Raw genomic sequence first — 23,568 nt, forward strand, 5'->3', positions numbered from 1 at the left:
CCTAACACATCCTCAATATCCTAAGCAACTACTCACAAGCATACATGATGAACATCAAAATCATAAACCCAGAAAATGATGAAACTTGCATGATTAGATAGATAAAGCAAATATCTACAATATTGAAGAAAGAATCAAACTCAAATTCTCAATATTCTAAAAGTTATGAAACCAACAATATTGAAGAATTTAGTCTTTTTTCTCCTTTTAAAAGAAGTACCAGATCTTAAGAAAATAAAAGTGCAAAAGGAATAATTCCCAAAAAGGTAAAAACTAAGTTTTTGACTCTCTAAAAAGCTGGGCTCTTTGGTAGCTGCAGGTACAAGCCCTTATATAGAAAAAGTAGTGGAAGCCCTAAAAACGCTAAAAGACAAAATAGCCAGGCGGCTCGACCAACTCGACCTGGTGCTCGGTCGAGTGACCGGTCGAGTTGGCTCCTCTTGTGCTCCTCCCACTCGGTCGAGTCCCTCTCAGCACACGGTCGAGTGTCTGGTCGAGTGGGCAGTCGAGTTGGACTCCGGACCTTGGTTCTTCAGCCTTAGCTCTCTTGCTTTCTCCTCATGATTGCTTCACTTCTCCTCAGCATTGCTTCCATGCTCCTTAAGCTCCAAAATCACCTGTTTATGCATGAAAAGATGCAAATGCAATGCAACTAAACTCTAATGCAAGAACAGTCCTAAAGCTATGCAATAATGGTCAAAATAGATAGCAAAAGATGCAAAAGATGTGAATATATTAAGGGAAAACAGGGTAAAATATATGAACATCAGGTAACGACGGATTTGGTTGTGCGGGACAAGCGGTTTTATAGTGCGGTAGGGTTGAACTGTGGTACGTGCGGGAGAAATATATTTGCGGGACAAGTGCGGTTACTGTAAAATTAAGCGGTACAAAATAATGTTTGATTGGTGAAAAACTATTTGCGGTGCGGATTTCATATTATTTTATAAATAACTATTATAATTATATATTATAAATAGACATTATAAGTAAATATATTATAAATTAAATTATTTTCTTTATTGTTAATGAAATAGTAATTTTGTATATTATTTATAAACTTTAAAAACCAAATTATTTTAAATTAATTATGTAAATTTTTGTTAATTAAAATAGTGAAGAAATACATTGTTTTAAAAATAAATTCATTCTATTGAAAATTCGAATTTCTTTTTCAACATTTTAAATCTAGTTAAAACAGATATTATACATTTTGATGATATAATTTTTTCTTCTAAAATCTGTTTTTCATATTTAAAGTGATTATTGTATAAATTTTGAAGAAATGTTGAATTATTTTTTTTAGTAATTTAATTAACAGAAGTTTTAAAATTTAATTGAAAATACATTTAACATAGATTATTGTTAAATATAACTGATTATTATTCTCTTTTAAAATAAATAGCTAAAATAAATTAAAGTTTTATACATCTTGTTCAGTTGTGCGTTATTTGAAAACCACTAGATAAATGGTTGCTGGACACAAAAAGCGGTCCACTTGTTAATTTCTTCTCTTCAAAAACACAAAGTAGGTTTTGTTTTACTTTTCCCCAAAACGCAAATTATTGAAGATGTATACGAATGGTGACTTAAAGCATTTTTTAAAAAAAAATCTTTAAATACGGACTTGAATGTGCTTCCATTCACACCCTAAATATAAAAGTAAAAGAAGCTCTATCATTGAAAAATGCATTATGCATGAGTATTAATTTTCCATTTACATGTGTTTATGAAATCCATATATATATAATATAAATTTAATATTGATTTTTTTAGATATAAGCAAGACACCATAAATGTAAACAATACTTTAAGCATAAATATAAAGAAATGATGACACCCTTTGACCAAATATATAGTCAAAATAACCAAATAATACTAAAAAATATATATTTGTAATGGAAACTCATTACATATTCTTCTATAGAAGATCTTAGATATAATGTATATTTATGTGTACACACATCTAAAGTATATATATATACACACACACACAAAACCAAAACACACAATTCTCAATTCCTCTACCCAAATATTAAAAAGCTAAAACGTAAATAAAATCAAAATAGGTATAATTTCGTAAAAATAAATCTTACTTTTTTTCTGAAGAGGAAAACAAGTTTTTATCGATCCAGGAAAACATTTTTGAGCAATTTATAAGTTTTTTTTGGTGGTAAAATGGTATATCCTGAACTTCTTTTTACATTGTTTACAATTTTTATTATGCAGATATTATTCTCCTTGAGACTTGTTGGTATCCTCTAGAAACAAAACTAATGGCAGTCATAAATTTGTCATCTCTTCTATTACACTCGTCGTTCATGATTTCTGCTCTCATCCTTATGCCCATGATTTCAGGTAAACACATTTATTTGTCAATGTTTATATTTTTTTTTGTTTTTTTTTCAAAATTCGACATTTTTTCACTTGGTAAATCTTCAAATTCATTACTTACAAAAGGTGTTTAAATTCCCTATTTATATATTATTTAGATTATTAAATTAATGAAAAATATTACTAATGTATATGTTTATACATCAAATAGGCCAAACATGTCCTCTGGTTGATAAAACATGTATGCTAGAGGAGAGGTGGATAGGCGCATCGAAATGCAATGCATCATGTCAATCTTTGGGTGGAAAATGGAAAGAAGGATATTGTAGGCAATTTGCTGGTATTGATTATTGTTGTTGCAAACACCATTTGAAATCTCTACATTCTCCCATGTCTAGTCCTCCTAATAACTAATTAACTTATAATTTAATGTGCACTCTCAAAACTATATGAATAAAATATATCTAAATTTGACACATTTCATCATTTTATGCAAGCCTTTATGTAAATAAATTTATTCGTCCACTATCTAATGTACGAGTCTTCATGAAGCACATCATCAAATTCCTTAATTAACTTCCATTTAGGCAGTGTTTGGAACGGCTCATAAGTAGTGAACCGTACCTTTAATGTGTAAGAAACACAATTATTTTTCCATTTACTAAAAAAAAAATTATGTATGTTGTTAATCTTTTTAAGAGAAAGAAAAGAGATATTGATTTCACTGATGTTTTACATGTGAGAATCTCCTCATATATGAGGAATTACATGGACGATTTATCTTTATTTTCCTAGCATTAAAATAATTACTTTATTTAATAAAATTATAAATCATATCAATTATAATTCTTTTTTGAATTATTATTATTGTAGTCATTCAAGATATTCAATTTTTATCCTTATTAACAAACTTATAGAGAATTCAATAAATAATATAATATATTAAAGAAAAATTCAAGAGGACTAGCATTCACCTTCACATTCAAAAATTACCCATTTACCCTTAAACTTGAATTTTCTATTTTTCAAGATATAAGTAGGATACCACAAATGTACACAATATTCCAAGCAGAAATGTAAAGAAATGATGATACTCTTTGACCAAATATATAGTCAAAATGAATTAATTAGAATTAAGATAAGTGTCCTTATACTCAACTTATCTTTAATGATATTAACATAAATATTTTTTACCAGTAACTACCCAAATCTGATTCTTATTAACAAATTTCTAGATAAATTAAAAAATAATATAAAATAGGTTATACGGGGAAGTTGGCCACGACTTCGAGGGATTCTCATTCAATCATCGGTACCAAAGCATCTTCACCGATTATAAATTTATGATGATCACTTAACAATAAATATTTATTTTTAATATAATTTATAAATAAAATTTAAATTTTAGATATTGAATATAAAACTATTATACTTAAAATATAACAATTAGTTATAGAATTTCTAATAAGTAATTAAAGAATGAGCTCATCGGCTCTTTAGGTAAAGAAAATTTTACTCTTTATTTCCTTAGATTGATTAGGTTACATCACTTGTCCTTATATAAACATTACAATATTAGGTTTTTGCTGCCATAGGACAGCTCACTCATCACATGAGTCTAAGACACTCAAATATATTCTTCAGTTATATTGGCTCCGTACGGTCAATTGTGGTCTTTGCTTTGTTGACTGTGTTTTCGTCCATTTGTGCATGTGGAGGTAGACGTTGGAAGGTTGGACAAGCTTGAATAGTTGTGGGCTTGATGGTAACGGGCCGGTGCGAGGTAGAGCCCATTATCGTTTTAATCACTCCAGTCCTTGGAGCAATCTCTTCATCTTCTTTCTTCACTGTTACTCGACTCCACTTCTGATCCAATTCACTTGTGATCTTGACAGAACAAGTCGGAGCTGTTGAGTTCTTGTTGATAGTAATAAGTATCCGTGAGGTTTTTTTGGTAAGAACCCACTTGATTTTGTGACAAGCCGTCCCGTGATCCCACCGCTAGCTTGCTCCCATGGACCCCAAGCTGGCCCTGCAGGGCATCGATCCTAACCCCTCACCGTGGAAAGGAAATCACATCCAAATCCACCAGTAGGTTATTGGTGCGCCAGGCGCTCCTCGAACTCTAGTCCCCACCCTTTAACAACCTTTTCACAGGACAAGCTGTCACCAATTGATCTGCAATTTTTATGTGACAACCTGTCCCGTGACCCCACTAGCCCACCGCTAGCTTGCCCCCATGGACCCTGAGCTGGCCCTGCAGGGCATCGATCCTAACCCCTCACCGTGGACATCCAATCAATTGGTGACAGTTTGTTCTGTGGGAAGGTTGTTAAAGGTTGGGGACCATGGTTCGAGGAACACCTGACGCACCAATAACCTACTGGTGGATTTGGATGTGATTTTCTTTCCACGATGAGGGGTTAGGATCGATGCCCTGCAGAGCCAGCTCGGGGTCCATGGGGACAAGCTAGTGGTGGGCTAGTAGGGTCACGGGACGGATTGTCACAGATTCTCTCTCATTTTTTTCTACCAATCTAAACCCACATTTCATTGTGAAAATCTTCTCTAGGGAGAGCCTAACAAGAGCCTTACAACTTACATAGGTAAAAAATATAGAGAATCACCATATGTTGTTTGCATAACTAACTTTAGAACCTAGACAAAGAAACAACAAACGAAATAGCTATTACTACAAAGTAAAAGGATAAAGGATTATAACAACCCAAGAGATAGAGAGAGTGTCCTCTCGACAAAAGACTAACCGGTCCAGCAAAAGGGTAACCTTTGACAAGCCTCCAATTGCTTTTTCTACCAACCTAAAAGACTATGAAGATGCAACATTTGAACGAGTGGATGTACTACTTCAAATGGACAAAGCACTAGTTCAAGACCAGGGTAACGAGTTAGCTATGTCGGTTGACAACATGGAACTGGAAGGATCCAGAAGCATGATACTTCGCAAAGGCTTAGAAGGCACATGGTGCTTCTAAAAGACTGAAGAGTTTCCTATTTACAAATAAAAAAGAAACATGAAGAAAGAGGAGAATTTCCTAATCCACAAAGAAAAATGAAATTATTTGAATCCTATCAGAGATAGAATAGGGGATTTGCTTGTTATATAACATATGTTTAGTTTCATAAATAGGGTACAAAAGTTGTTGTAAGCTTTAGCACAAACAAGAAATATATAACATAGTCATTATGTTTTAGCTTTAGAAGAAGAAGAGCTAAGAATTTAAAAAGAGGGCTTGAGGTTTCTTGAAAGTTTCTAAGATTTGTTGTGTATCTTATAAAGAGAGAGTTTTGAGAGACTAATAAATTATTTATAACAAACTTGTGAACAGATTTTCTATTAATAAAAAAAGAGTTTAAAAAAACCATTGTTCTATTACTTTGATTAATACAAATCGGTAGTTCTCCCATTTACAGACTATCCAAAAAAGGATCACCTCTCTTGATTACATCTCAAAACCGTGATTAAAGAACTTGATGCGACGATGGTTTGCGACAGCACCTTTCATCATTGGGAAGAAGCAGATCAGAGTTGTCCATTGGCATCTGTTTTAAACTCTAGCTTGTTATATTTTCTTTAATATCTTCTTTTCCTTTTCACTCTAACATAGTTATAAAGATAGAAACACATTGTACATACTTATCTAAAAAATTAAAAGGAGCAAAACAACCAAGAGTAAGTTTTGCTCACATATATATATTTAACATAAAAAACCATTACATAGTTAAATTAAACTAATTATATTACTACATAAACAACACGAGTCTCTGAACTTTACAAGGAACAACATACTCAGGCTGAGTCTAGCGAACCGAAATGTGCAGATGATATAGTGAAGAGCGGATCAACAACTTGTAGATTCACCATAGATATAGTCAAGAACCGCAATTACTCCAAAAACAAAAGCTTTATCGACACTTGGTTTTGTCACCACCTTATATATATCTCTGCTCCCAACCCATTCTTTTATCTGAGCAATGACATTTCCCGTGGAATCAATGATGCTACAATCCCTATCCGGGAAATATCCTCTTACATCAAAGTAGCAATTCCCCGGTTGGACGGAGATGCGGATTGAACCGATTATGGAGAAGCAAGAGTGTTTGGGATCCCTTAATGTGAAAATCGGTTTAGTACTTCCTTGGTAGTCGTAACTATAACCTCTCCACTTGTTATGAATGCTCAAAGCCTGCACCACTCCTCCCTACACCAATCAACACACATATTATTCTATAAACCAATCATAATAATTATTTCTCCTCTAAAGAAAGATAGATTTATTTTAAAGGGGTTGCTTTATCTTGACGCATTACGTTCATCTATCTTAAGATCTTTAACGTATAAAGTAAATCATTTATTAATTTGTCGTTGTTTAGATAGCTACTTCACCACTATGTCACTTTTTTCCAAAAGCTAATTAAAATATCATTTTAGAATTGTTTTCTAATATTTAGAGAAATACTCCATCTTTTTCATAATATAAGATGTTTTAGAAAAGATTTTTTGTTTTATAAAATAAAATGTTTTTAAGTTTTTATGCAACTTTTACATTAATTTAATATTTTATATTATGCAGTATTGCTTCTTCTTAGTTGAAATTTTTAAAAGTAAACACATATGCATGATTTTAGTTAAAATATTCTATATTTTGAAATGGAGGTAAGTATAAACTTATGTTTTCACGGGAAAATTTTGAAAATTAATATACAAATTTGGAAAATCGATGATAATTTACTTTTTTGGGGTATGAATGTTAGAACAAGGATGAGATAGTTGGGATAAAAACAAAAAGGTACCTTTTTGTGGATGAGAAGCAAATCGTTGCCATCACCATCTCTGAGAACTAACTCTCCTTTGATGCCAAGAACTCCACAACCGTCGATCTTGAAAACGATCTTCTCTTTGCAATCTGTGACCACGAAGCCACCACCGTTAACCACGTGTGGCCGCCGTCTCACAACCATCACCTCCTCCATCGAGGAACAATGCAACTTGCTCACCACTGCTTTCATTTTCTTTCTACTAACAAGCTAAACTCTTGTGTTATTCTTATATATAAATATTCGTATGGCCGTATGGGTCACTTTTTCTTTTTAGTTTCTTGACTCTAAAGAAAGCAAGAAAGAAGAAGAAATGGTCCACTACATTTTTCCGTTATTTCAAATGTTCGGCGACTTACGTTTTGACTTTTACCATTTTTAATAAGCACCACGTCTCAACCTTTTTTCTATTTCTTTTTGGTATTTAGTCTCAATACAATATATACACAATATTAAAATATTAATAAGTATATACATGATGCAATAATTTGTTAAACCAAACCGTGTGGGATAATCAAAAATCATCGAGTTTCTTGTGACACAAAAATTCCAAATCTAAAAGTTTGCAGTTCATTGGTACTATAGGGGAATAAAACAAAATATTCCATGTGGAAAATGTGAAATGTTTAGTAACATACGTATCCGTGTGGGAGATTGATTACTTGTGAAGGCGGAGGATAGTTGTGTGCAAGTCAAATTACCCTTTTTCATCTTCGTTTATTCTCTCTTACCCGTTTCCAAATAATTAGCTTACTTTCATAGTAAGAAAATGCTCTCATTGTTTTAGCCACAAAATAATTACCCATGAGTGTAATTTAAACATTATAATTTTTTTTACCTATTTCTTTACTTAAGAGATTATATATGAGTGTATATACGTACGTGCTTCTAATTACTAATATTATGTTCTTATAAATGTGGATGCCAATATATATGACTTGAAAAAAAAAACCTATTACTTGAAGTAACTTTCATTGTTTTTCTTTTATTAGCATCCGAAGAGGAAACAAATAAGATGATTACTCATGAAACACACTACTCTTTGATTGTTGTTTATATCCAGTTGCTGAACAATTATACCCAATTGCGTCAAATCTATTGTCTTTTAGTTGTATTAGCTTATGCCAAGTTGATGCATATTTTAAAACTTCTCCGTAAACATGGATGTTGCAAGAGACTCATAATATGTCATCAGTACTTGTTAGCTTCACGTGATTTTGTATTGAGGGCATGTCATGTCCTCCAGCTCTTTGTCTAGACTCTTGAGTGATTTCACACATTACGACGTCGTTTTCTTGTTGCTTATTAATTTTTTAAAAAGACAATTTCATCAGTAAAATAGTTAAATGGAAAACTTGAAGCAACACAAATGACATCAACATTCTTTTCCTGACAACATTTTCTTCTACCATCCCGAACTTTTTTTTTGGGATGCCTTCTTCACCTACACACTCAATGACTCAAAAACCAAACATGAACACTTCCCACTACGTGATGATTATCATTACGGCTCTGGATGGGTTTTTGTTTAGCCTAAACCCAATCATCTAGATACCGAAATCATCCCAAGAGGAAATTAACTTAAAATAAAAAACATCACTAGGGATGTTAGATTTGTGTTTCGTTATTTTGTTTCAAAACCGGTTCCAAGAGAATGCAACGGGACTTCTTACTTCGTGCTGCGGATTGATCCAAGTGATGGATCCAAACTCAGCTTTGTTCGTCATACTCACTCCCTTCTTGCTAACAAACGTGACTGTGTACCTCTTCTTCTCTCCCACGCTTTTAAACGCAAGCTTTAATGGTTTAACCGAGACCCCAACACTAGGAGCCCCATTAACCATCACTTTGTAAACCGAGCTTGCTGCACCAACATTTGTTACTTCCCTAGTGTACCGCACTACTCTTTTACCTCCAAACAAAACCGAGAAACTTGGGTAGTTGAGCTGACCAGGATCTGAGAACTTCTTTGAGCAGTTGACGCTTGGTCGTTTCACTATCGCAACAATGTGATCTACTGTGTACTCTAGAGAGCACAAGAACCTAATGTATTCCTCGGTTGAGATGTCGTAGACAAGACCCGGTGAGAGAGCCTTTAGGGGATCTACATGTCCCGAGCCGTGAGCATGTGGGTTAGAGAGGCTGTTGTCTGCAGCATCATGGAGTGGGGAGTTGGTGTTGTCAAGAACGTAAGCTGTGGTCATGAGGGCTGATTTGATAGCACTTGGACTCCACTCAGGGTGAGCTGCTTTCAAAAGACCAGCTAAACCACTGATGTGTGGGCATGACATTGACGTACCTAACAAAAATCAGACACGTTTCATGTCAAACAAAACAAATCCAAACTCCAATGATTGAATATGTAATCATATCAAGTTTTCAAGAATCAGACCAAAGGTAATACTAATGTTGTTAAAGGGTGAAAATTAAAACTCCCCAAGAATCAGACCCTTTTCATGTCAGTTCAAACCAATTTCCCAAGCTTTCATGACCATAGATAATCACTAATTCGAATATGCAACCAAAACCATGTTTCAAAATTGAGTATCATTAACCTGTGAAGCGTAAGTAATAATACCTGACATGATGTTGAACTGAGTCCTCCTCGAGTCCTTCTCAAGACCAGTAGGACCAATAGCATCAGACCAACCAGCCAAGATGTTAACTCCAGGACCAATAACATCAGGTTTCAAGATCTCAGGAGTAACAGTATTTGGACCTCTCGAGCTAAAAGCAGCAACCACAGGGGACGGCTTAACATCAAGAACCGTTCCTTTAAAAACAAGAAGAGCAGTTGGATTAGAATCTGACTTAACATACTCCCTAAGTAAATCACCAGTCTTCTTCCCTACAGCAATCGCCGGAAGCAAATGACTATCCGCCACAAGCTCCTCCCCACTAGCCGCAGTATTCGCTATTATCATCCCTAAACCACCAGCATCTCTCACCATAGCTCCTTTCTCAACTCTAGCATTCACACCTCTATCACAAACAACGATCTTACCACGAACTAGAGTCGAATCAAGCGAACCAGGTAAACAAAGATTACTAGAACTACTATTCCCTTGATTATAAACCAATTCAAGAGGCTTCGTTCCCATTCCTACACCACTATAAAGCGAAACGCCGGTAAGTCTCTTCCCGTTACCTAGATTCGCAAAAGCCGGAAAATCTCTATCTAACGTTCCAGCACCAACAGTCATAACCCAAGGCGCAACATTAGCAACCGAAGCTCTAGTCGGACCACTGTTACCAGCTGAGCAAGACACGAAAACACCTTTCTCCATAGCCGAAAACGACCCAATCGCAATGGTATCGCGATAGTACGGAGCGGAACCACCACCGAGAGATAACGAAAGCACATCGACACCATCAAGTATAGCTCGATCCATAGCAGCGAGGATATCAGATCCAAAACAACCAGTACTCCAACAAACCTTATAAGTAGCAACACGAGCACGAGTCGCCATACCTCTAGCCGTACCGGCGGCGTAACCGAGGAAGCTAGCGTTTCTAACTGCGGATCCAGCGGCGGTAGTTGAAGTGTGAGTTCCGTGTCCGTCGACATCGCGAGGAGAAACAGATTCACGTTTACTAGAGAAACCACCTCCTCCTGAAGCCATCTGAAAGCCTTTGGAGAAGCTTCTAGCTCCGATTAGCTTCTTGTTACACAATTTGGAATCGAAATCGGAACCAGATTCACATTCGCCTTTCCATTTAGAAGGAATCTCAGGCATATCAGTATCATCGAAACTTTTAGATTCAGGCCAAACACCGGTATCCAAAACTCCGATAATGACACCGTTGGAAGCCGAGCCGAGATCTTGGCCAGTGTAAACACCGAATTCGGAATTGAGACCGAGGAATTCAGGTGTGCGAGTGGTGTGCAGCGTGTAGACTGGATCTTCGAAGACGTCGAGGACCGAATCGGAGTCGCGGAGGAGAGAATCGGCTTCGTCGGAGTCGAGGTAAGCGGAGTAGCCATGGAAAGAGGTTGTGTAAGTGTAGAGGAGAGATGATTCCGATTGGAGTTGGGAAGTGTACCAATCGTGGTGAGTTTGGAATGAGTCTGGTTTATCGGAGTGTTTGACTCGGACGATGTATGTTTTTTTAGCGGAAGCGTGGTGGAGGAGGAAGAGGAAGAGGAAGGTGGTGATGATGGTGATGGAGGAAGAGGCCATGACTGTGAATGATAGAAGCAGAGAAGAGAGAGTGAGAGAATTAGGAATAATAATAATAATAAGAAGAAGAAGAAGATAAAGAGAGAGAGAAAAAAAGAAAAAGGGTTGGGCACGAAAGGGACGTGTGACCGTTAGGATAGAAATAACGGGAATGCCATCGTCGGTGGGGGAGTTTTGAAAAGAGTGTGGGAACACACAGCTGGAGACACGATAGAGACTACTTCATTTCAGCCTGGAAACTAATACTAGTTATCCGTATTCAACTCGTTACTCAGTTCATACCCGTCCTGAAAAAAGGATATCCACAATTTTAGGATCAAGTAAAGGGTATTATAATTATATTATTTATGAATAAAGAACAAATATAGAGTATTAGTTTAGTTTTCAATATCCATCCCGTTACCCGTTCTTTTACCCGTTTTGTTACCCGATCCGTAAATACCTTTTAATATTTCATATTATTATTATTTATTATTATTTTATAAATATATTATAGAGTTAAAGTTAAAACTTAAGTTCAATTTACTCGAATTGGACGCCCAATTGTATCCGTCACGTGTCCAGCGCTAACTTCATTGGCTGTGTTGGCCCATTCTTTTTCTTTTTCGACGTTCCTTCTTTTGTTCTTTTTCTTTTTCAACGTTCTTTTTGTATCTTTTTCAATTTTTCTTCTTCTTCTTATTAATTTTTTTTTTAATAGGTTTAACATTTAATAACCATAGATTTTGTTTCTCTCCACAAGAATTTTGGAATTTTTTTACACGGGAAACATTTTCTTTTATATTGGGTTTGAGAATTTGTTTGTATAGTTTGATGAAATGTTGTTGAGAATTAACATCTTTTAAGGGTAACTAATTAAGTTGTTGGACTGTCTTTTGAGAATTAAGATCATTTAAGGATAGCAACTACTACTACTACTACAACTAAAAATAAATAAAACTATTCAATTACTTTTTTACAATTTTGCCTATCTTCAAAAAAATATAATTTAATTAAAAAAATCAACAATAATTCTTTTATTAATATTACGGAAGTAGATAATAAAACTTATTCTTTTTTATAAAAACACTCTATCAAATTTTCATTAGGAATATAGATGTTTAAGGAAAAAGTCAATAATCAATAGTCATTAAGAGTTAAAGGCCTCAAATACTAATCTCTGCAGTTGAATTACTTTGTAAAACCAAAAATGTTTTAATATATTTCAAAAATATTTAATAACCAATCAAAATTAATAAGTAATATTTTACCTTTAACTTACCATATTGATTTGATATTAATCATATACTTTTTACCTCACAGCTTTGATTGATGAAAAGTTGAAACAAAAATTTTGTAATATTTTACTTTTAGTTAGAGGAAGAAAAAAATAAGAATTCACAAGTCACATGATGAAATGAGTTAAGATCGACGACATGTTAAATCAAAAGTGTTAAGATCATATGGTGATATAATTTAAAAGTGTTAAGATCATATGGTTTAATTAAACTGTATAATCATCTTTTAAGTGTAGGCTTTGAATATTCGGGATCCTTTTACTTACTCTTTGACATGGGAGCTTTTGTAAATGATTTTACTCGACTTAAGTTGAGGCTTGACATGTTAAGTTCAAATTATACAACTGAATGCACAATGTTAGACATAACACTTTACAATATACAATAGGTTTACATGAGTAATTAAGTTACATATAATTACAAGGAGGTCCTATATTAAACCCTCTCTTACACGCCCCCTCAAGATGGAGGAGCTGGAGCTACTCCAATCTTGCTCATGAAGTCCAGAAAGTGCAGATAAGGCAGAGGTTTGGTCAGCACATCAGCGAGCTGGTCGTGAGTGAAGACATGTGATACCCGGAGAGCACCATTCTGGACATACTCACGCACAAAATGAAAGTCGATGGCACCATGTTTCATGCGGGAGTGAAAACACATGATTAGCTGATAGATAGGTTGCGCCGACATTATCACAGTAAATAACCGGAGGCGAGGATAGAGTGATGCCGAGTTCTGTCAGAAGAGTACACACCCAGCTCAGTTCAGAGGCGGTGTTAGCCACGGCGCGGTACTCTGCTTCGGTGGAAGAGCGAGCAACGCTCTGTTGTTTCTTGGAGGACCAGGAGATAGGGTTTCCATTGAGGTAGAGGATATAAGAATTCGTCGATATACAGTTGTCTAGGTAACGAGACTAGTCCGCATCAAAGTAGGCATGTAAGATGGTCGGGGAATCAGCTCGGAGAAAGATTCCATGAGACGGTGTGCCAGCGAGATAGTGGAGTATTCGTTTCGCCGCCTGCCAATGAAGGTCCGTCAGACTGTGCATGAATTGTGACAGGCAGTTTACTGCGTAAGCGATGTCCGGTCTTGTGAATGAAAGATACTGAAAGCTGCCGATCACCGCCCAATACTCACTTGGCTTCTCTAGAGGTGTTCCGGACATTAGAGTCAGCGGAGGAGTAGGTACCATTAGAATGGAAACCGGTCTGGAGTTCAACATGTTGGTTTTAGTGAGAAGATCAACGATATACTTTTCTGCATGAGATGAAGACCCTTGGATGTGCGTGTGGCCTCTAACCCGAGGAAATAGCTCATCTCACCAAGATCTTTAAGAGAGAACCAAGCCTCTAGGTGAGCAATAAACTGAGTGAGAAGAGTATCATTGTTGCCCGTGATCAACATATCATCAACATAAACCAACACGTGGATAGTATCACCATTCTGATGTTGCGTAAACAAAGAAGTATCCGCTACCAAGTTCTTAAACCCAAGTTGGAGGAGATACGATCGAAGTTCCTGATACCACGCACGAGGAGCTTGCTTGAGACCGTATAAAGCTTTGTGTAGGCGGCAAACATAATGCGGACGATCATGATCAACGAAGCCAAGAGGTTGCGCAACATAAACTTCATCATTAAGTGACCATTGCAAGAAGGCATTGTTCACATCGATTTGTCGAAGACTCCAGCCTATAGAAACAACAACATGGAGTACCGCACGTACATTGGTGGAATTGATTACCGGGCTGAATGTCTCGGTGTAATCATGATCATATTGTTGTTTAAACCCCTTCGCAACAAGACTCGCTTTATACCTGTCAAGCTCACCAGTAGGTTTACATTTGAGGGTAAAGAACCACTTACAACCGATTACATTTTGCGACGCGTGTGGAGGGACCAGCTCTGAAGTACCATTCCGCGTCTGGGATTGATCTCATCACACATTGCTTGTCTCCAATTTGGATCCCGCAACGCTTTAGCAACGGTTTTAGGAATACTAGGACGTAAGGGTGTAGAGGTAGCGGTGAGGGAGTATTTGGTGTTAGGTTTAGTGATATTATTTTTGGCTCGGGTTTGCATAAGATGGTTATTTGGTGGTGGTGGAGGAATAGGGACGGGGTGCGGTGATGGAGGAGGTGCCGGTGTAGGTGCAGGTATCGGACCTGGTGACGGAGGGAGAGTTGGCGACGGTGTCGGATTTGGAGATGGTGAAAGTGTAGGTATGGTTGGACTTGATAGTGGTGATGGGTCTAGTGTTGTAGGTGAGGAGGAAGAGGGGCCTGGGCTCGTGTTGACGTCCATGGAGTGTGAGGCTGAAGTCGTTGGAGACGAGTGTGTGGAGGAGACTCGCGTTGGTGAGAGAGGAGGCGATGCCGGTTGGAGTAGAGGCGATGCCGGTTGGAGCAGAGGCAAAGTTGGTACGGTGGGGTGAGGTTCCGAGCTCTGGGGTGGCGACGACGGAAGAGATGACACGAGTGGCGTTGGCACAAGAGGAACAACGGTGGGAGTAGTGTCCAGAACAGGTTCCGGGGAAGAGGAGGACACCCGTACCAGAGTAGGAGCTGCGAAGGGATACTGGTCTTTCTCAAAACGAACATGTCGAGATGTGTATATGCGACCAGATTGCCTATCCAAGCAAAGATACGCACTTTGGCTGAGTGAATACCCTAAGAACACACACAGGACAGAACGTGCAGAAAGTTTGTGAGCTGTGTACGGGCGTATCCATGGGTAACACATACAACCAAAGATGCGGAGCTTGTGATAATTTGGAGGCTGTCCAAACAACTTCACATACGGAGACTCATTGGACAAAACCAATGTCACCATGCGATTGATAAGATAGACCGCAACCCCGAATGGATAAGTCTAGTAACTTAGGGGCATAGACGCAGTGGTCAGCAGGATGAGGCCAGTCTCAACGACATGACGATGTTTCCGTTTGGAGATGCCATTGTGCTCTAGAGTGTGAGGCGGCGTGGTGAGGTGTGTAATACCACGTGTAGTGAGAAACAATCGCAGCGCAATGAACTCCCCACCTTGTCAGAATAGAGTGTGCCAATTTTGCATTTAAATTTGTTTTCCACCAACGTCGTGAACGCAACAAACACCTCACGGACCTGAGACTTGAGTTTGAGAGGATATACCCAGGTGTATCTAGTATAATGGTCAACAATAACTAAGTAGTACTTATAGTTATCAACAGAAACAATAGGAGAAGTCCAAACATCTGTGTATAAATACTCAAGAGGATGATGGGAGGTGATTGTGTTTGAATAAAATGGAAGTTTGTGACTTTTATTAATGGAACAGCCAGAACAAGATAAATGTTTGTGTAAAGATTGAGAAACAGGTAAGGAAAATTTATGAATAAGTGTTTGTTAAATAGAAAAGAAAGGATGGCCAAGTCTCAAGTGCCGAGAGGTGATGTCCATTTTTGGAGAAGGTGAAGCAAATAGAGACGTCACAAACGGCAATGTGACCGGTCACTTATACATCTCATTCCTAGTCTTGCCTTGCAGCAACCGGATCCCCGTGCTGAGATATCTCACATGAAATGAAGTAGGACAGAAAGTAACCGTCACACCATTATTATTACACAACCGATAAACAAAGATAAGGTTTTTGCGAACATCTGGAACACATAACACATCTTTCAAAAGAAGAGAATGAGATGGAGTTGGGAGTAAAGCAGAACCAGTGTTCGTGATCTTCAAACCTGTACCATTGGCAATGATGACCTCTTCACCACCCGTATAGGGTTGTTGCAATGCGAGATTGTTCAAGTCGAACGTAAGATGGTGTGTAGCACCACTGTCCATAATCCAGTTACTCGCATTGTAAGGTTGTGTCGTTAGCATATGAGCGCATGGTTGCCATGGCGGATAAGATGAGACCAAAGAGTTGGTCAGACCAGGAGGTAGAGATTGAAGTTGGAGCTATGAGCAGTGACGCGCACTGTGGCCGTGAACACCACAGATTTGGCACTTGCCTTGGTACGGACGCGGAGTGTACTGGGAGCGATTGGGCTGAGACTGTTGGTGGTTCTAGTTGTTGTTACCGCCGTTGTTGTTGCGGGTGTGGGAATGACCATGATTGCGAGAGTTGTTATTGTTACCGCGATAGGAAGAAACGTTCGCTGTCACCGGCAAGAGAGGAGGAGTCGCAGCCTTGGTCGCTAGTTTAGACTCAAAGTTCAGCAGCTTCTCATACACCTCGGTCAAGGAAGGGATGCGATCACGTTCCTCGATCTGGTCGACCACAGTCTTGTAGTCATCAGGGAGACTTTCAAGGATGAGCTCAATTTGAGACTCATGCTCAACCGGTTTCCCTAGGTGAGCTAGTTGATCAAATCGAGTTGTAAAACCTTGATAATAGTCATTAATGGACTTCATCCCCTTCGTCCAACGTTTTAGTTGCACCCAAAGTTGTTGGACATGGCCATGGCTCGGATTAGCATAAGTGGTGGACAAGGTGGTCCAGATGTAGATCAACCAATCTTGAGAGGGAAATTGCACTAAGCAGAGCGTTGTAGATCAACCAATCTTGACGCTTCCAAAGATTGTAGTCGGGATTAGGAGTAACAACACCATTGGTGGTACTCGTCTAGGGGGAACAGATCCAGATCCATCAACATAAGCAGACAGATCATAGCCATTAAGAAGTGCAAGGACTTGACGACTCCACATGAAAAAGTTTGTCGGAGTGAGTTTTGTCACATTCGACATATTGACGTTCAACAGAACAGGGGAGGAGGAGACAACAATAGTCTCAGAAGTTGTGGTCGGTGAGCTTGTATCAGACATAATCAGAAGCGGAGAGAAAAAAGAGAAGAAGGGAAGAGGCGGCCAGAAAAAAAAAATTTAGGGTTTAGGTATCGAAATGCTCTAATACCATATACAACTGAATACATGATCTTATTAGACATAACACTTTACAATATATATAGTAGGTTTACATGAGTAATTAAGTTACATATAATTACAAGAAGGTCCTATATTAAACCATCTCTTACACAAATACCAGATTATTGAGTTCTCAAATCAAACTTGCTAGCGATAAAAACATAAACGAGTTATGTTGTTGACATGTTTGACATGGTAAAGCATATGAGGTCTTATATTAGTAAGTTAAAATGTGCAAATAAATTCGACGTATGTGGTATAGTGATGCACACTAGTATAATGGTATTCAATGTGGTGTTTGTGCTCAATTTACACACTAACTAAATTACACGTGCTCTTGAAATTCATTTTATTTATATTATAATTTTTATATAAAATAGAATTTATGTGATTGTTTTTAAAAGTTTTTTTGGATAAAACATTATGCAATAAAATTATATGCTAAATATGATGACTTGAAAAAAGACACTTATTTTATAAGTTTTATATTGTTAATGATTTTAGATAAGTATCCGTGCTATAACACTGGACAAATTTTATTTTATACAAAATTTTGTATATTTTATATTTTAAAATAAAAATTTAATATGTTGTATTAGGTTATATATGTGAAGTTATTTCAACAATGTATATTCTACATCATGACTTGAATGTCATTATAAGACATAATTTTGTAAATTTGGTTTTTAAAAAGCGAGTTATTATATTAGGAGTAATTTAATATATTATTATATTTTTTTGTTTTAATATACTTGGTTTTTTGAAATTCTTTCATATTATAGTGATATATTATTGACATTGCTATAACAAATCAAATTTAGAGTGTTTATAGTTTCTAACTTTTATATCAAGTTTCAATATATTAAAAATATTTCAAAATAAATTATTGAAAGTTTATTATATTATATAAAATTATTAAATTCAACCAAAAAATATGAAATTGAATTTAAATATTCAAATTTTGACCCGTTACTAAGTAAAAATTTTAATTCAATAGATATTATTTTTAAAGAATAATATTACTAAATCTTGAATATGTTATAGATTGAATAATTTATATTTGTTTTTAAAAATTTAACTTATGGTATATCCGGAAATAAAACTATTTTTTAATTATAATAAATAATATGATAATTTATTTGATTCACAAAATAGACTCATATATAAAATGAGAGGTGAAGTATAATGATAATTAATAAATTAATATGTTAAGTTAGATATCAAAAGATTTTATTTGATGAATAATTTAATAAAGAAAATTAATATAGTAATTTAGATGACATGATTCTTTAGAATATTCTCTTTAAAATTTTTGGTATAACTTATTTGTAACTAATTAATCTATTATTAATATATAAACTATTTGTAATTAACTTATTAAAATTATCTAATCTACAAAACAATGTTGTGCACTTCCATTTTATTATATATGGGATTTATGTATTTATTACTTGAAGGTCGGTGGTCGAAAGGTAATGTTACCTTTAGTAATGCACATTGAAAAATGTGTTCTTCATGTGTTTTGTTGTAATTTATTTATTTTCTATACTTTCAATACTTTTTTGACAGATCTTTTAGAATGCAAATTTGTCGTGTGGTAAAATACTTGTTAAAATGATGAAAACTTAGTTATCCATTGAGAAGCAACATCTGTTTCTCTCAGTCTCTCTCTGAATGAAATATTTGGCTTTATCCAGGATAGAGATAAAGTGGCATGCCTGATTACTTGCTAATCAATGAACTGTGTAGCTGACCGAGAGAGTTCTCTGTCTCCATATAAAGGTTTTGACAAGAACATAATCATATATTGTTACAAAAAACCATGTTGACAATCTATATTGTTTTCTAAAAAAGACTCTAAAACCGAAAAAGTTGGAAGTTAACAATTGGTAATTGGTACATCTATTATTTGTAATATCATTACATTGCATCGTAATTTTAAGATCCAGGAATATTTGTTGTATGTAACAAAATTATCCGCCGCAAATATGTGAATTTTTTTTACCTTGTTTCATGTAAAGTATTTCTAAGCAACAATGCATCATTACTCCATACCATTACTGTTTTATTCAATTTTTACGTGAAGAACGACTCAAGAGAAACCATAAAGAGAGATCAGATTAAAATGTGTGGAGATGAGGGTTCTATTTTCTTCAAACATAATGGGGTAACATGATAGATGAGCAAAATATAAAGGATTTTAGATCTCCGTTACAAGATAAAATTTAATTTGATCCAAATATGACAATAATTCAATTTTTTATAACTGGATCTATATTTTAACTTTAAATTATGATATTTAGTTTCGATTTGGAATCACTTACAAATATAATTTTCTTAAAATAAATGTAGACAAATCTAATTTTCCAAAATATTTGTTGGTATCTAATTTTGAAAACATTTAATTTTCTTAAACGACCTTGGTAATTAAAAAAAATATATATATGATAATTTAGTTGAAAATTTCATATGACATGTTTTATTTTTATTTTATTTTTGATATATATCAAATTTATTTGAGGTAATTCTAATTTTATATTAATATTTGAAATTATTACTGATCCGGCAAGTATAGCCGATCCAAAAATTAAACAGCTTTTTAGAGATCTGAATCTATATATCCTGAAATTCTAAAAAAAATCCTTTTCAAACATAGTATTGTCACCGTAAATTTCGTAAAATTATGAAAGTGTGTATTATCTCTGTTACATGCACGTTATGAATTTATTTCAATAATTTTCATGTGCATACGGACTTGCATTTATTTCTATAACTATTTAAGTATAATTAGCTAAAGTTTTAGCTTTAAAATAGCCATGTGTGGACTTGTGAATGAGTATGCATGTGCATTAGTAAAGATTAATTGACTTAATCTGACTTGCACGCTAAGTCTTATTATACTATTTATGTATCACTAGATATGTTGCTTAGTTGCCAACAAAGACTATTACGTGTCATTACCTTTGTTGATTAACAAAAACCATGATATTTCCTCTCTTTTCACTTCGACAACCCATCTCTTTCTCTGACTCAGTTGTCTCTAATTCTCCACCACCTTCATCATCCAACCTACGTGGTTCGTAGACCTAATTAAATTGCCCAAGCCAATATACATTTTGTGCTCACACATCATATATTTATATTCAGAGGCATGTATAGGTGAGGTGAGCTAGACACCACCCTTATAAGCGTTGACCTTAGGCAGACACATTATCTCCCACGCATGTATGGGCTAATCTACACAACCACGTCAAGATCAAAGTTTTCTGACTAGGGAATTTGACTTGAAGACCCAATAACTCGGTATTGAAATTTGGATCATGTAAACCGTAAACTCTTTCATTTCACAATATATATAAGATGACATTAAATCGTCATCATCAATACTAAATATGTTGTTTAAGACTTTAAGCATTTCCTTCATTTACTATAGTCGGATTTGAGATCTTCATTATCGATTTAACTAATTTAAATCTATAGAAATGGTTATTTTACGCTTCTCTTCAAAATTTCACCTTAAAATGCTTACAAAATGTTCCCTTCACTTCTTTTTTTTGGATTCCAATATTTTGTCACAAGTCAGATCACATAATCTTAGGCTTTGAATGGAAAAGCATATCAGGCAAAACAGATTAAGTGGTTTAAGCAGATCAAGCAGAATAAAAATAGATCAAATATTTGACTGTTTAAATGCAAATCAAGAATGAACAGCATCAAAAAAAGTTGTAGACCAGATCTGCATATATTTTTCCTGCATTTACTACAAAAAGACAAAAAAAAAAAATGAACTACATACAATTTATCTGCTGCATTAACTTTTAAAAATTTAAAGATGTACCACTTGTAATACTTTATTTGTGTTCACCAATCAGTACCTATATATTGGTAGCTAGAAAAAAGAGTAATGTAAAATCAATGATTTTTTGTTTTTTTAACGTTGAACAGTGATGCTATTTTTTTTTCCTTAATTCTGGATCGGAATAATGCACTTATTTATAAATCCATGATGTATGCAGAATTCTAGTATATACATGTGATTAAAGAAATTATTTTTATCTTTTTTTTTCGTCAACTACTATTATTATTAAAATATTTGGTTCCAACCAAGGTAGAATACAAAGTGGAATACTACGCCCAAAATAGGGGAGGCTTAAGCAGGCTGACTACAAGGATGTCTCCGGAGTCAAAGGTCGGAGGAAAACAAGATTTTCCCGGAAACTAACAAAGGAACTAAAAAACCCATACAAAACAGAGCATTTGATAACAAAAAAGAAAGGGAACAACAACCTTAATCTAAGAAAAAGCAACTGGCCATAAAACCTTAACAAAAACAATAGAACCAAGAGAGCAAAAAACTTCTTCTTCTAACGCACAAACGGATGAGATTTACCAAGGATGCCCACATTCAACTCAAGAATAACATCAACCACCTCCTAGCACGATGAGAGTCGATCTCTCGTAACCAAGAACCAGGGACTTCATAACACGGCAAGCAAGACCACTCACTTCCGGAAGCGACAACGACGTTTATACGCCAAAGAACGTCAAACTAGAAGTCTTCAAAACGTGAGGAGCGAGGCCTAACTTCTCATAGAACACCAATCACATAGACGAGACCGACGAAAACGGAGATGACTATCACCCATTATGAACAACAAGAAGAAGAAGGAACTCAACAAACTTAAGGTTCTACCATCACATTCAAACAAAACGAAACCTCTGCTTAGAAAGGAGCCGAAACATCCCAATCGAAAGCTACTAAAACTGCTCAATACTACTAAGGACCACCATAAATCTACCACTAATAACAACCAACTAAAGCGATTCCATCTAACCCTAGCAAAACGTTAAAGAAGAAACGGTTAGAAGGCCGGCTTACCGGACAGTAGAAACAGACGAGACCATGGCCATGGATTCACAAAAACCAAATCTCGAGATCCTCCAACAAGAACAGAGCACCCGCCAGATCTATAGATCTCGGACACCCAACAACAACCCTCTCTGGAGCAGCTGACCACCGACATAACCAAACACCCTCGACGTGAAGATCTACTATTTCCACCAAAATAAGCTTTTCTCCAACGAAATACAAGAGATAAACGAATTGCAGAACCAAAAAACTATAACACAAACGAAAAGGAGAAGCCACTGACGATGTCAGCGAGAAGCGCCAACCACCGTAGTGACTTCCCAGTCATAGATCTGAAAAAACTAGGATTTTACTGTTTGAGAGAGGGAGAGAACAACACTCGGGAGAAAAGGATTTTTTTAATCCAGTTCGTGCCTCTGAGACTATATAGTGTATACTCCTATAGTGTTATGAATTATTTTATTTTTATCTATTTATATAACGAATAAATTCAATGATAGATAATGGTATTCCTCACATTAAAAGGAATGATCTAAGAAGCATTGTGTAAGGAGTTCCGCATTAATAATGAATCGGCATCTAAAATCTAAAGTATCGTAATAAAATACTCCCTCGGGATCAGAATCTCAGACCCACAACAAATACATAAAAATTAGCTATCTCGGGAAAGTAGTTGTTGCATATGTATATAGTATCAGTGGAGCATGTCACTCTGCACCAATTTACAAAATTCAACTTAATTGGTCTCATATTCGTGAATAAAGTACATTTTCAATGGGTTACTCTATATATCAAATCAAATTGAGAAGATATAAGATAGAGAGATTGGAAGACAGACTGGAGAGTGTCGAATTCAATGATTGTGACCTTAAATAGTGTAATGTTACACTTTCAACCCATTATATGCTCTCCAACCATCACTACTCCGTGTCTCACGCAATAGATTTTTCTATCAATATATATAACTATCCACTAACTTCTCTTTATATATGCACTTAAAAAGAAAAGATAAAAATAAAAATTCTGTTGGTTTTTATTTACAAAATTGAGATATGAATTACATAAGAACAAGACAAGAATCAAAGTATAGTGAATAGAATATATTTGATATGATTCAGGCTCAGATAAATTTGATATGAGCATGGCTAGAATACCATGCACGCCAAG

At 35.6% G+C, this 23,568-nt stretch overlaps 3 protein-coding genes across 3 annotated transcripts; all 3 read right to left on the reverse strand.

The window, feature by feature from the left end:
* LOC104766568 (protein LURP-one-related 6) lies at positions 6,000–7,396 on the reverse strand. The gene is made up of 2 exons (XM_010490480.2): positions 7,147–7,396; positions 6,000–6,554 (listed from the first exon to the last, which is right to left on the reverse strand). The coding sequence occupies exons 1-2, from the start codon at positions 7,360–7,362 to the stop codon at positions 6,195–6,197; spliced, it is 576 nt and encodes a 191-aa protein (XP_010488782.1). The 5' UTR covers positions 7,363–7,396; the 3' UTR covers positions 6,000–6,194.
* On the reverse strand, positions 8,496–11,409 carry LOC104766569 (subtilisin-like protease SBT1.8). Its single transcript, XM_010490481.1, has 2 exons — positions 9,749–11,409; positions 8,496–9,469 (listed from the first exon to the last, which is right to left on the reverse strand). The coding sequence occupies exons 1-2, from the start codon at positions 11,349–11,351 to the stop codon at positions 8,805–8,807; spliced, it is 2,268 nt and encodes a 755-aa protein (XP_010488783.1). The 5' UTR covers positions 11,352–11,409; the 3' UTR covers positions 8,496–8,804.
* LOC104767913 lies at positions 13,088–15,456 on the reverse strand. The gene is made up of 5 exons (XM_010491875.1): positions 14,501–15,456; positions 13,926–14,441; positions 13,695–13,833; positions 13,380–13,538; positions 13,088–13,219 (listed from the first exon to the last, which is right to left on the reverse strand). Exons 1-5 carry the CDS (start codon positions 15,454–15,456, stop codon positions 13,088–13,090), a joined length of 1,902 nt encoding a protein of 633 aa, XP_010490177.1.

Source organism: Camelina sativa, chromosome 19, assembly GCF_000633955.1.
Source record: "Camelina sativa cultivar DH55 chromosome 19, Cs, whole genome shotgun sequence".
NCBI classification, from domain to species: Eukaryota; Viridiplantae; Streptophyta; class Magnoliopsida; order Brassicales; family Brassicaceae; genus Camelina; species Camelina sativa.